This window comes from Fistularia commersonii, chromosome 17 (genome assembly GCF_037954325.1).
Source record: "Fistularia commersonii isolate RoL2024-O1a breed Wild chromosome 17, RoL_Fcom_v1.0, whole genome shotgun sequence".
NCBI lineage: Eukaryota > Metazoa > Chordata > Actinopteri > Syngnathiformes > Fistulariidae > Fistularia > Fistularia commersonii.
In genome coordinates, this window is record NC_141300.1 from 11,710,001 (window position 1) to 11,721,878 (window position 11,878).

At 45.0% G+C, this 11,878-nt stretch overlaps 1 protein-coding gene and 1 long non-coding RNA gene across 2 annotated transcripts in view; one reads left to right on the forward strand and one right to left on the reverse strand.

The window, feature by feature from the left end:
- LOC147225179 (uncharacterized) overlaps positions 1-10,057 on the reverse strand; it is a 12,822-nt gene extending 2,765 nt beyond the window's left edge. Inside the window, exons 1-5 of the long non-coding RNA XR_015107422.1 lie at positions 9,899-10,057; positions 6,243-6,476; positions 5,956-6,040; positions 3,237-3,372; positions 1,575-1,717 (exon numbers count right to left, since the gene is read on the reverse strand). This is a non-coding gene — a long non-coding RNA (uncharacterized LOC147225179). The remainder of the gene's footprint in view (positions 1-1,574; positions 1,718-3,236; positions 3,373-5,955; positions 6,041-6,242; positions 6,477-9,898) is intronic.
- LOC147225180 (paired box protein Pax-6-like) overlaps positions 1-11,475 on the forward strand; it is a 13,713-nt gene extending 2,238 nt beyond the window's left edge. The window contains exons 2-12 of the mRNA XM_086163937.1: positions 2,612-2,665; positions 3,581-3,604; positions 5,902-6,032; positions 6,255-6,470; positions 7,156-7,318; positions 8,313-8,465; positions 8,568-8,650; positions 8,734-8,884; positions 9,918-10,027; positions 10,119-10,260; positions 10,371-11,475. Coding sequence (XP_086020063.1) covers positions 2,612-2,665; positions 3,581-3,604; positions 5,902-6,032; positions 6,255-6,470; positions 7,156-7,318; positions 8,313-8,465; positions 8,568-8,650; positions 8,734-8,884; positions 9,918-10,027; positions 10,119-10,260; positions 10,371-10,456 — 1,313 coding nt within the window. The 3' untranslated portion in view covers positions 10,457-11,475. The remainder of the gene's footprint in view (positions 1-2,611; positions 2,666-3,580; positions 3,605-5,901; positions 6,033-6,254; positions 6,471-7,155; positions 7,319-8,312; positions 8,466-8,567; positions 8,651-8,733; positions 8,885-9,917; positions 10,028-10,118; positions 10,261-10,370) is intronic.
- Positions 11,476-11,878: the final 403 nt, after the last annotated feature.

Consider the following 11,878-nt stretch of genomic DNA (forward strand, 5'->3'; position numbering starts at 1 on the left):
AATATTTTAAAAATATTTCCGGCCGATTAAAATGAAAAACTTCGATGTTAATAGTGGATGGATAATAAAGTTTCTCGGGCCGCGCGCCCCTCTCCTCCCTTCTCTTCTCCTCTCCCTCCGCCGCGGGGCTGAATGAAACTTTTCATTTCGCCACCGGAGCTCTTTTCTGTCGGCGGTCTTGCGGGGGAACCGGGCTCCCCGCCGTGGCTTTGTGCGCCGGGGGTCCCTTAACGAGCCACGGCCGATAACGAGGCGGCGGCACCAGGAGTCCCGGCGGAACACAAAGGGCGGCGGGCTTTTACCGCGCGAGTCGCCGCTCCCGCCCTTTGTCTCCATTCACTGCCGGGAAGCGCTGAGCCTATAGCCGGTATGTGTGTGTGTGTGTATGTGTGTGTGTGTGTGTGTGTGTGTGTGTGTGTTCATTATGCAGGGTTTTAAAAAGCTTCAGAGACTCTTTGAAGCCTTTTTTGTGTGATATTTTAAAAAACAAGGCTTTGTGAGTTTGGGTGCATTTTTTTTCCCCCCGCTCGTGATGTCATATGGGTGAATGGACTCTGCCACCGCTCACCTGAACACAAAACCCAAAGTACGCAGGCCGATCTTTCTGAAAATCTATTTTGTCTGACGTAAGTGTCCACCACCCGGGAAACAGGCCTGCAGATTCGTCTCGTCGGGAGAGGGCAAGTAAACGCAGCAAATGCGCCAAAATCACATTCGGCATAGTTCTGCCAAACTTTAAAAGCAAACAAAAATAAGCAAGCAAGCTCTCTTTTATAACCATCATATGAAGTCTGTTGGCCTGAAAGCAGTCAGGGTTTCTTTAAGGCGCCTAGTTGCAGGCTTAGCCCCCCAGCTCTGCCAATCAGAGGTGTGGCTGGGGGTCAAAGGTCAAGGTTAGGGTCAGAGTTTCCCTCGGGCTCAGGGTTGAGTCTTAGCGCCTGAAACTGTGTCTTGTCTTTCTCAAGGAAATATCCAAAAGCGTTCCCCTCCCGGGATATTCTACTAGAAGTTGTAGAAGCATCTTAACTGTTGCCAAAACAGAAAACACGCAGATAGAGCTGAAAGTTAAGTTCAAAAATGACTAAAAAGCTGAACAACAAGGGGAAGAACACCAGTTTGCTATGCCACAGCCGAGTTCAGTGTCAAATAAAACTTTGAACAGCTAAAACTTTGATCAGTTATAAATGATAACTAATTTTTGTAAGTGGCTTTGGATAAAAGCGTCTGCTAATTGTAACTATAAATAACTATAACCTGTAAATACACTCCCGTTGGTATCAGTGTCTAAATAGAGTAAATCAAAGCTGGGAGATTCACAGGTACAGCCCGTGCCACAATCTGGCACTATCTATCCGAGGAAAACATTTATTTTCTCAATTTTCATGCCTCACTTTATTTCGAGTTATTTTACCAAATAGTCGATTTTTGTTTTTTTAAACACGTCTTCGTATTTCATTAATTTCCATTGTTACAATTAAAATAGCAGCAACGTAAAAAATAGAGCTGTCAAATATCAGAACAAAAAAAAAAAAACAACAACATAGAGGAGTGAGGAGAGACCTCTTGAAACATACCATCTGGATTTCCAGGTGGTCCTTGAGAAGATTCCAAGCAGGAACTTAAATTAAGATGCACAAGCGTGCATCGGACCGGAGCCTCGTCCAATGAGAGCCGATCAAATTCTCAAACACACAGACGTGGAATTGATTAATCCAAACTGAAAAAGAGTCACAAACATGAGAGATGTCTCGAATTAACAATTGCTGGTTAAATGTGTGTGTGTGTGCGTGTGTGTGTGTGTGTGTGTGTGTGTCTGTTTTTGCAAATGGTGTTACATATCTGGTTACAAGGGAAAGGCGTCCTGGCCTCCAACAGGCAGCGTGTACATACGTGCGTCGATGTGTGTGTGTATGCATATTTACATGTGTGTTAGTGTGTCTCTAGTTTTAAGGAGACAATTTTGAATGCCAAGAAAAGTTCAAGGGATTTGGTTTTCTGCGTCCTAAATAAGCGGTTCCTCTGTTTTATTGCAAATGTTGATTTCCTGTGTGTGTAAGTGCAGCATGAAAATGTAAATCCAGTCAGTCGTCAGTTCATCAAGAAAAATTAAAATCCGAAAATGCACATGAACTCTTTTTTGCTGTTCTGTTTTTTAATTTACTTATTAAGACGTTCAAAGAACATTCACCCACAAATAAGCAAGAGGTCATTTAAAAATACCAGAATAAACTATAAAACAGCAACATATTAACCACAATTCTGCAACTAAGCAATCACAAGTGAATAAGCGGGAATTAGCAGAATATTGGAAACCACTGACAATCGATGTTTTAACCGATTCAAACTGTGGAGTGTGTGAAACTTAAATAGTGTTTCCAGCATTTCCCTTTCTTTTTCCACTGACAATTTAATTGCTTCAATTTGATATATATACATATATATATGTTCTTTAAATTGTATTTCCATTAATGTGATGTGAGTGTGTGCGTGTGTGTGTGTGTGTGTGTGTGTGTGTGTGTGTGTGCCCAAATAGCACCCTCCTCCCTTGTGCATGCTTTTGTTTTGGGGCTGAAAAGTTTCTCAGCGACTGAAATGTGATTTGCCCCTGCAGATTATCGAGCTCAGACCAGCTGGGAGACGGGAGTCGCCTCCATGATGCAGAACAGTGAGCGACCTGATTCCTTTCTTACTTTTTATTATCACCTGACCTCTACTAACCTCCCGACTGTCCAGCAGATTAAACTCATTTGTCTGACCTTGGACCGCCAAAATAAAAGTAGTTCCCCACCTTTTTTTTTCTGACTTTTGCAGTCGTGAAATCAGGGGTCAGCAGAAGCTGTCTCATATTATTAATGTGCTTTAAAGGATAATTCCAACCTGTGGGATGTGTGTGTGTGTGTGTGTGTGTGTTAGTGACAGGACACTGTTGCTTGTGTGTATTAGTTAACCCCGTTTGTGTTTCAAGTCAGATAAAGGTGATATACTTTTCAAAGATGTTAATATTACAGCTATTTGTTAAAAATGCTTTTGTGCTCCTAAAGCAGAACGCTCTTAAAGCTGCAGGGATACAAAACAGGATGGGAGTTTGAACTTTTCACCGTTAGTGTCAGTGAACTCATTGTCTGAAACAAGGATTCTCATTGACGTCTGTTACCGTGTTTTTGAAATACTTTAAATTCATTAAAAACTTTGAGTTATCAATGTTAGCGTGAAATGAGCGGAAAGGAGACGCTTACCTTTCACACAGTCCCACGGAAGCCTCTCTGTTTCCGTGGATATGTCTGACCTCACCAATATGGCCGACGTGGCGACCCAACGCTGCAGTTGGAGGAGTAGATATGTTGTTCATCTTTTCTGTGTTTTTAAGGGACACTGTCGGGGACAAGAACAGAAAATGAATTCTATGAAACGAGGCTGGAATTATCCTCTAATGCTTTAAAACAGACCCATGTTTAATATGTAAAATAACCTCACGTGATGTTGGAAATTCGATATATATGATGTCACTGATGGCCAATCAGGTCAAAGTTGCTCATAAAAACAACCACACCTAATTTCTTCTTTCTTCCTGCGGGACAAGAGGTCCATGGTGTCTGCAGTGAAGGTGTGTGCTTTACTTTGTCCGTGTGTGTTACTCACTCGCCGACCCCCCACTCCTTGACACCTACTTACTCCATACACTTTCTGATGCATAAAGTTTGTTGCAAACATTTTGATTGTAAAGTAAACATATCAGAAACTCATTACAGAAAATAAAATAACATACACTCATGTTCCCTCTCATTATATAAGTGATTTTAATGTCATTGTGATTTGAAAAAAAGATGAGTCTGCTTTGCTCTTTACATCCACTGACCTCTGGATGATGACCTTTGACCCCTGCGGGTCACATTCCCCTGGATTCATTTTGCATCCTTCTTTTCAGGCATTACAAGCAAATTTTTATGATACTTTAATTACACCGGATTGCGAATATCACCAGGCGATACCGGCCGCAGTCGCTCCATTATCATTGTGATTACATCGCGATCACATCGATTATCATCGCGACTGCATCAATTTTTAGCGGATGAAACCTGTCTCAATAGAGCCGATAAACATGGCAACCTTTCCATTCTGAATCTATTAATTCAGTGCGTGCATATAAAATAAATAAGGTCAGCCTCTGGGTCAATTTGACCCCATTTTATTGTATATTTCTGCAATCATCAGGAATAAATTCACATCAACAGAAAGTCCAAGCATCGTCCATATTTTTCTGGTAAACAGGGGTTTCTTTCCCTCGTAAACGTGTGTTAGTGTGTGTCTGGTTGTGTGACAAAAGCTAAACGTGGCGGAGTACGGCTATAACAGGCTAGAATAACCTACATGGTCGAGGGAGATTGAATTGGAAGTTAATTGCTGTTCAGTTCAGTTTCATTGAGCTGATTCAACGTGAAAGATGCTGAGCTGCTGCCACGGGCTCATCTGTGTGTGTGTGTGTGTGCGTGCACGCGAGCGTGTGTGTGCGTCGCACAGGGACCGCAGCCAAATTGACTCCATATGTCTGTCTATTAATTGTGTGTCAGCAGAGGAAGGTCTGGGTGTCTCCTCTGGGAAATGACACTGTGATTAACATTTTCGACGGCGAAGCACAAAACGCAAGGTGAGCGCCACGACGGGCGGCATGAGAGAGGGGTCAAAGGTCGGGCTACCCAGCTCGCGCTCAAAGTTGACAGTGACTCCTTCAGTAATTAAATTAACCACGAGAAAGTCACTTTTACATAGAGACAAATTAAAATACAACAAGCCTTTTTTCATTTGTAGTTTAATTATGACTTTATTAATTAATCAATCAATTTACTAATAGAGTTATTTAATGGTCAACAAACCATGAGCAAGTCCCAAACAATAACTATATTATTTATGTTTAAAAAAAGTTTTTGGCTAAAGCCATATTATATGGATGTATATTATAAGTCAACACAAAGGAAAGAAACTTTAATCTCGCTATTTCAGAAGGAATATCTGAACAGATAATTTGTGTCCTGAGGTGTGTAAATGCAAGGTGTGTGTCCTGAGGTGTGCACATTGCAAGGAGTGTGTCCTGAGCTGTGTACATCAGGAGATGTGTGTGTGTGTTGTAGTATGCATATCACGGTGATGTGAGAAGGAAAGCACTAATGGTCAAAGTGTAGCGGTCCTGTGACAGAACCCTGAGGCCCACTGATGCCGACGGGGGCAGACGCAAGGATCTTGTTCAGGGTAAATGCAAATCGTGCAGGGGGGTGGTGCAGGAGTGGTGTGTGCGTGTGTGTGTGTGTGTGTGTGGGGGGGGGGGGGCAAAGGCACAATGTACAACCACCCATTACGTTAAAGAAAAGCCTTTCTGCAGCGTTTTGCAATTCTACCTGTTAATCACATGACAGAAACACAAACGCACGTCGCTGTTTACCTCGTCTCCAGTCGTGACTGAAAGCCTATGATGATTAACAGCTGCTCCACTTCGCTGCCTGTGTGTGTTTATGTGTGTGTGTGTGTGTGTCTGATTTATTAATGTCCTACGGAGAGGTTTATAAATCTGCAATATGCTTGACCCCCACAGAGCCATTAAGGGACAATAGACGATTGATTCAGTAAATCCCTACTTAACCTGCGGAGTCAGAACACTTTCTATTACCAGCGAGGGAAACATGTCAGACTCCCCCCCCCAAAAAAAAAGCTTGTGAGAGAAATTCAAGACCCATCACGAGTTGACTGACAGTCAGCTGTGTTTTTCCCCCACCACCCCCCCATCATGTGTCTGATCCACTGCTTTAAACTGAATGTATCGCATAAACTGAAGTGAAGCTTTATTTGTTGCTATGTGTGTGTGTGCATGCATGTGTGCGTGCATGTGTGCGTGCATGTGCGTCTGTCAAGGTCACAGTGGCGTCAACCAACTGGGAGGTGTGTTTGTGAACGGACGGCCGTTACCTGACTCCACCCGGCAGAAGATTGTGGAGCTGGCTCACAGCGGGGCTCGACCTTGTGACATCTCCAGGATCCTGCAGGTAATATTCTGAAAAATAACATTTTGATATTAAATGGTGATATGGAAGACTATAATTTGTTAAAAATTGTGTTATTTATGCCTCTAAACATACATAATCATTATTTTTAGAATTAATTTCTCAATCATTGATGAGTTTTGGGTTATTTCAGACCAAACACGCAACTGAAAGCGGACATGTCCGTTCAGCGCTTGCAATAATCTCGCTTGCCTTTGCGTCAAGGTGTCCAACGGCTGCGTTAGCAAGATCCTGGGGCGATATTACGAGACGGGCTCCATTCGTCCCCGAGCAATCGGGGGGAGCAAACCCAGGGTGGCCACACCAGAGGTGGTGGGCAAGATCGCGCAGTACAAGAGGGAGTGTCCATCCATCTTCGCCTGGGAGATCCGAGACCGGCTGCTGGCGGAGGGAGTGTGCACCAACGACAACATCCCTAGTGTGAGACTTTTTTTTCGACAAGCAAAAAATGATGGATGTTTCAGATGAAAGTGAAAAAGAAAGATCGGGTGGATGTTGACTATTTGTACACATTTATAACTCCACAACCTTGACGGAATAGAATCGGGCGATGTAGCTGACGTGAAGGAGTCATAACTGACAATGAATTGACTTTTAATTAATGGAAACTCACCTAATATGTCTGATCTGATAGTAGAGCATAACATGGCATAGCATGACATAGCGTATGGGAACACAGCAAAATACAGCACAGCATAGCATTGCAAAACATATTATAGCCTAGTATTGGATACATAGCATAGCATGGCATTGCACAATGAAGTGAAGGATAGTATAGTGTAACATAGCTTAGCATCACTTGATACGGCATGGCATAGCATTGTATAATGTAAAATTACATAACAAAGCGCAACACAGAATAGAAAAACAGCATAACGTAACGCAACGCAACGTAAAGTAACGTAACACAGGCAGCTTTTAGGAAATAAAAATATGAAAATGTGTGGAATAGGAGATAGGACGAAAAGGCCACTTTCACCCTGAATTAATTGCGTGATTTAAAGTACTACTGTTCACTTTCATAGAAACGGTGACAGAATGAATGGTTTCAGGCTCACAGTGCTGTGGTTTGTTAAGAGTTAGTGCTGTTTTCTTTCCCTATCAGGTGTCATCGATAAACCGCGTCTTGAGGAATCTGGCCAGTGACAAGCAGCAGCTGAACTCCGTGGCATCGGAAGGCATGTTTGACAAACTGAAGATGCTCAATGGACAATCGGCGTGGGGAGGCCGGTCGGGGTGGTACTCTGGGACCCCCCTCACTGCCACAGGTGACACACCTCCTCATACTTACACAGCATTAGTATGGAGTCCTAGTTTTTTGGAGATACCAGCTTGCAGTACCACGAGTACTACAGTGACTTCTACTAACAGTACTAAAAGAAAGGCACCTGTTCACACTGCTACTTAAACAAACACAAAACATCGTGGCTCCTGGAGAGATCTGATGGATAGTGTAAATGTACAGTTTGACAGCTACACACACTATATCAGGTACAACTTACTCACACTGGTGTTGTAAAGGTGCAATCAGTATAACTACAACCAATATGCACAAGAGTACTACAGTACTACTGGCTGCTACGACCCGTTGAGATCATACAGAATATGGTTGACAGCAACATTATGGATTTAATATTAGCTGTGTACAAAATTCAGGCATTCAGGAATCCAAAAACGCACAAAAGGAGGAGGTTGAAACATCATGAAGCTGTTGTGTTGCATTTAGATAATACGTTACTGGAGATATTAAAGCGCAAACAGCACAGCAGTAATCCTTGGAAAAGAAACTTAGATATAATTGTTGGGTGGCACAGAGTTGCTTCTGTTCTGTTGTATGCGTGTGTGTGTGTGTGTGTGTGTGTGTGTGTGTGTTGTAGGCGAGCGGAGGCGGTGTCTGGTCTCATTTGTGTTTCTTTCTGCCTGACTGAGTGTGACACTGAGCAATGGCTTCATTCTGCTCTGCAGTGTCTGTCTGCTGGGGATAATGAATAATTAGGCTAGCACCACAAATAACATGGCTTCCAGAGGGAGCCCAGTCAGGCTCCGTCTGTTTACGTGTCACCAAGCTATGCTCTCACTGCTTCAAATGCAGATAAAGCAGAATATCATTGATTTTATGTCAACGTGCGATGATAGAAACCAACAGAAGCTATTCCACTATTTATGTTGGGTGATGGGACTGACAAGTTCTAGCTAGTAAATGAGCGACAATGACCTATCTGTGCGCACGTCACGGATGCAGCCTGTTTGTTCCCCGTGCAGACTGCCCCCAAGCGGAGGGCGGCGAGAACACCCTGTCGCTCAGCTCCAATGGCGAGGACTCGGAGGAAACCCAGATGAGGCTTCAGCTGAAAAGGAAGCTGCAGAGAAACCGGACGTCGTTCACGCAGGACCAGATCGAGGCTCTGGAGAAAGGTGAGGACGGACGGCGGAGTGTTTTTGGACCATCGACAGCGTGTTTCCACCGCTGGCGAAGTGCTACCGTCGCCTTCTGATGTGTGATCCGTTGTGTCGTAGAATTCGAAAGGACTCACTATCCAGATGTGTTCGCACGAGAACGCCTCGCCAACAAAATAGACCTGCCGGAGGCACGGATACAGGTGAGCGGTTATCGTGAAGATCCACCCGATGAAGCGCTAATGTCGACACTATTAATTATACTAACGGAGATGGTGGCGTATAGGTTTGGTTTTCCAACAGGAGAGCCAAGTGGAGAAGGGAGGAGAAGCTGAGGAATCAGCGGCGCCAGGTGTCCACCTCCTCCAGCCACATTCCGATCAGCAGCAGCTTCAACGCCAGTGTTTACCAGCCGCTACCGCAGACCACCACACCGGGTACGAGTTAACGGCAAACCCGGCAGAAGAGCCAATGGGATGCTCACACCTAAAGACTAGTTTTTAGAGTTTTAAATCTCGGACCAATATTTTGCAAAGACTGTGAATCTTAAAAGGTTACCGCACATAAAACTGCATCTCGATTCTTTTCGCAATTTCTTCCCCCCCGCACAATGCTTTTCCCCGGGTATCTGCAGAGCCTCTGCTATTTCAGCCCATCGCTTGTCCGTCTCCGCTCCGTCGGAGAGTTGACATCATCCAAGCCCGCTCCTCTTTCTGGACGATCGGGACGTCCTTCTGCGTTCCAGTTCATCCACACCGCCAACATAAAACTGTCTCTGCCACCGACACTGCTCTGGGGATTGTTTGCTTTTTCCGATTTTGTCGGAGCTCATCTGTTGGTTGTTGACGTCACCGTAAAGACTGAAAGCCTTGCAATAAAATCAAACACGTTTAATATCGTCGTAAGACCAAGACAAGGACAGGACTGATCAGATTACCGAGGAGATTTCGTTCCGACTTTCAGTTTTAAGCCTGTGACTGTGAAATCCGTCAGGTCTAAGCCCGGCGTAGACGAAAGCTACATCGAGACTGATACTAAGTGTAAATGGTCGTTTACTTGGATCACCTGTTGTGACGTGGAATTTACCGCCGAAACGGAATCGAGTCCGCCCCCAATGACCGCCGCCGGCGGCATTTTTACACCCAGCACTGACACAACACTGAACGTAAACAACTGCCATTGCGGTTCACGCGGAGACGGGCGTGAATGACCGCCATGTTTCCTCACCTGCGGTGAGGTGTGAGTGTCTGTCTGTGGTGGTGTGAATGACCTTCATTACTGCTCACGTCAGTGTTAATGACTGCCACTGCTGGTGTCATACGAGGGCAAGTGTGAATCATTTTTAAAAAATTCATACTTCATATCCGTCCGCAAATTGAAAACCCCAAATTGTCAAACTGAAGACTACCATTGGTTAATAATCTTACTCCATTTTTTTTTTTTTCACTTACCGAATCCTGGTCTCTCCAGTGTCCTTCTCGTCTGGGTCCATGCTGGGAAGGTCCGATTCCGTCCTGTCCAACAGCTACAGTTTACCGGCCATGCCGAGCTTCAGCATGGCGGCGAGTCTCCCCATGCAAGTAAGTCCTGCAGTACAGTATGAGAGATCACAATAAACCAAATATGTACAGTTTATTTGTTTACAAAACGTTTCCACCGATCCCTTTCAAGGCCTCCAGCCAGACGTCGTACTCCTGCATGTTGCCCACCGGCTCAGCAGTAACCGGAAGGGGTTACGAGACGTACACGCCCCCGCACATGCAACCGCACATCAACGGCCAATCACTGACCTCCTCGGCAGCGACGTCGACAGGTAGGACGCGCATCCCCGACCAAACTAACTTTTAGGCAACTCATAGGCTTCTGTTGATGCTTCGGGGGGGGAAGGCTCCGTGTCTGACGCCTCGTCTTCGTTTCCGCCAGGGCTGATTTCCCCCGGCGTCTCAGTCCCGGTTCAAGTTCCGGGGAGTGAAACGGACATGTCGCAGTACTGGCCGCGTCTGCAGTGATGCCTCCCGGGAAAGTCGGCGAGGACCGCAGAGACACCTACAGCTTCGAATGTCACCGGCTGAAAACGGACCCGGGGAAAAAAACGACTCTTACTGGCTCCGGGAAAAGCTGCAGATTCTTGAGATGAGCGAGAGAGGAAGAGCTTGGTTGACACTTTGACACTTTCTAACAGTCGTCTCAGACCAACTCCAGAGCAAAGGAACATTCTGGTGTGTGTGTGTGTGTGTGTGTGTGTGTGTGTGTGTGTTTTGTTTTTTTTTTTTACACTGAGCTCTTACCTGAGCTTTACTCAGGAATCTAAGGCTGGACAGATACAACCGTGTGGGAAGACACATTACCTCCATCGTCAGCTCCCAGTTCATATCCTGGTGATGTATTTGTACCAAAAACTGAGACAAAGACTGTCTAGATGAGACATAAACAACCGAACTGTCAGCCGTAAATGAGGCCGACTGTCAGACTCCGCCTCCCGGGCTTGTCATGTGTACAGAATCTTGGAACGTGGTGATTTATTCTCTGCATTTCGCGAATCCTGTCCTGGTTTGGAGATAAATTCCGTGTGTTTTGGGTGGAAAGTCTGTCTGTTTCAAGTCCAAAGCTCTTATGTCCAAGAATGTAACCGCCTTTCTGCAGACGGGAGGAAATACTTCTGGCTTCTAAAGCATGAAACCTATGATCGTGTTTTGGGTATAAATCTGTTTCTTATTTCAAAAATGTGATGTATTCGTCTTGGGCGGTGATCTGGGCAGGTTTCCGTAATAAAGACGTTTCAATCACGACCAGATTGATTTGCAGGATCACCGCGCCGCAGCAGCGGAGCGTGACGACGAACATGGTGATGACTCCGTGGAAAAAGGCCCATTCTGGATTTCGGCTCTAAATTTGTGATCGATATCTGGCACTGTCTCTGCGCCCCTATAATCGTTCAACCCGATAGCATGGTGTTTGTAAAATACTCCAAAACGATTGATTTGTACATCGAACGTGTCTGCTAGTAACATTTCTATGATAAATATTGCATTTTAGCCAGGTGTTGATGCATCAAGATGCAAATATGTCAAAAGGTCTCATTAAAAAGCAGAAATAAAATAAAGTGGTGCAGCGGTTAGTGCTTGTAGCTCACAGCCAGAAGGTCCCGCGGTGGGATTCGCTTTCCGCATAGAGTCTCCGTGTTCTCGGCGCGTCAGCAAAGGGTTCCTCCGGGTTCTCTGCTCCTGCTGCAGTCCATTAGAGAACCTTAACAGCCTAAAGGTGAGAATGAGAGGGTGAATGATTGTTCGTCTCCAGACATGTGAATGAGAGGATGAATGCTTTTATGCCTCCGTATGGCTTGTGAATGAGAGCGTGACTGGTTGTGTCTCTACATGACCTGTTGAATGAGAGCGTGAAGGCTTGTTTGTCTTTATATGTGGCCTTTTGAC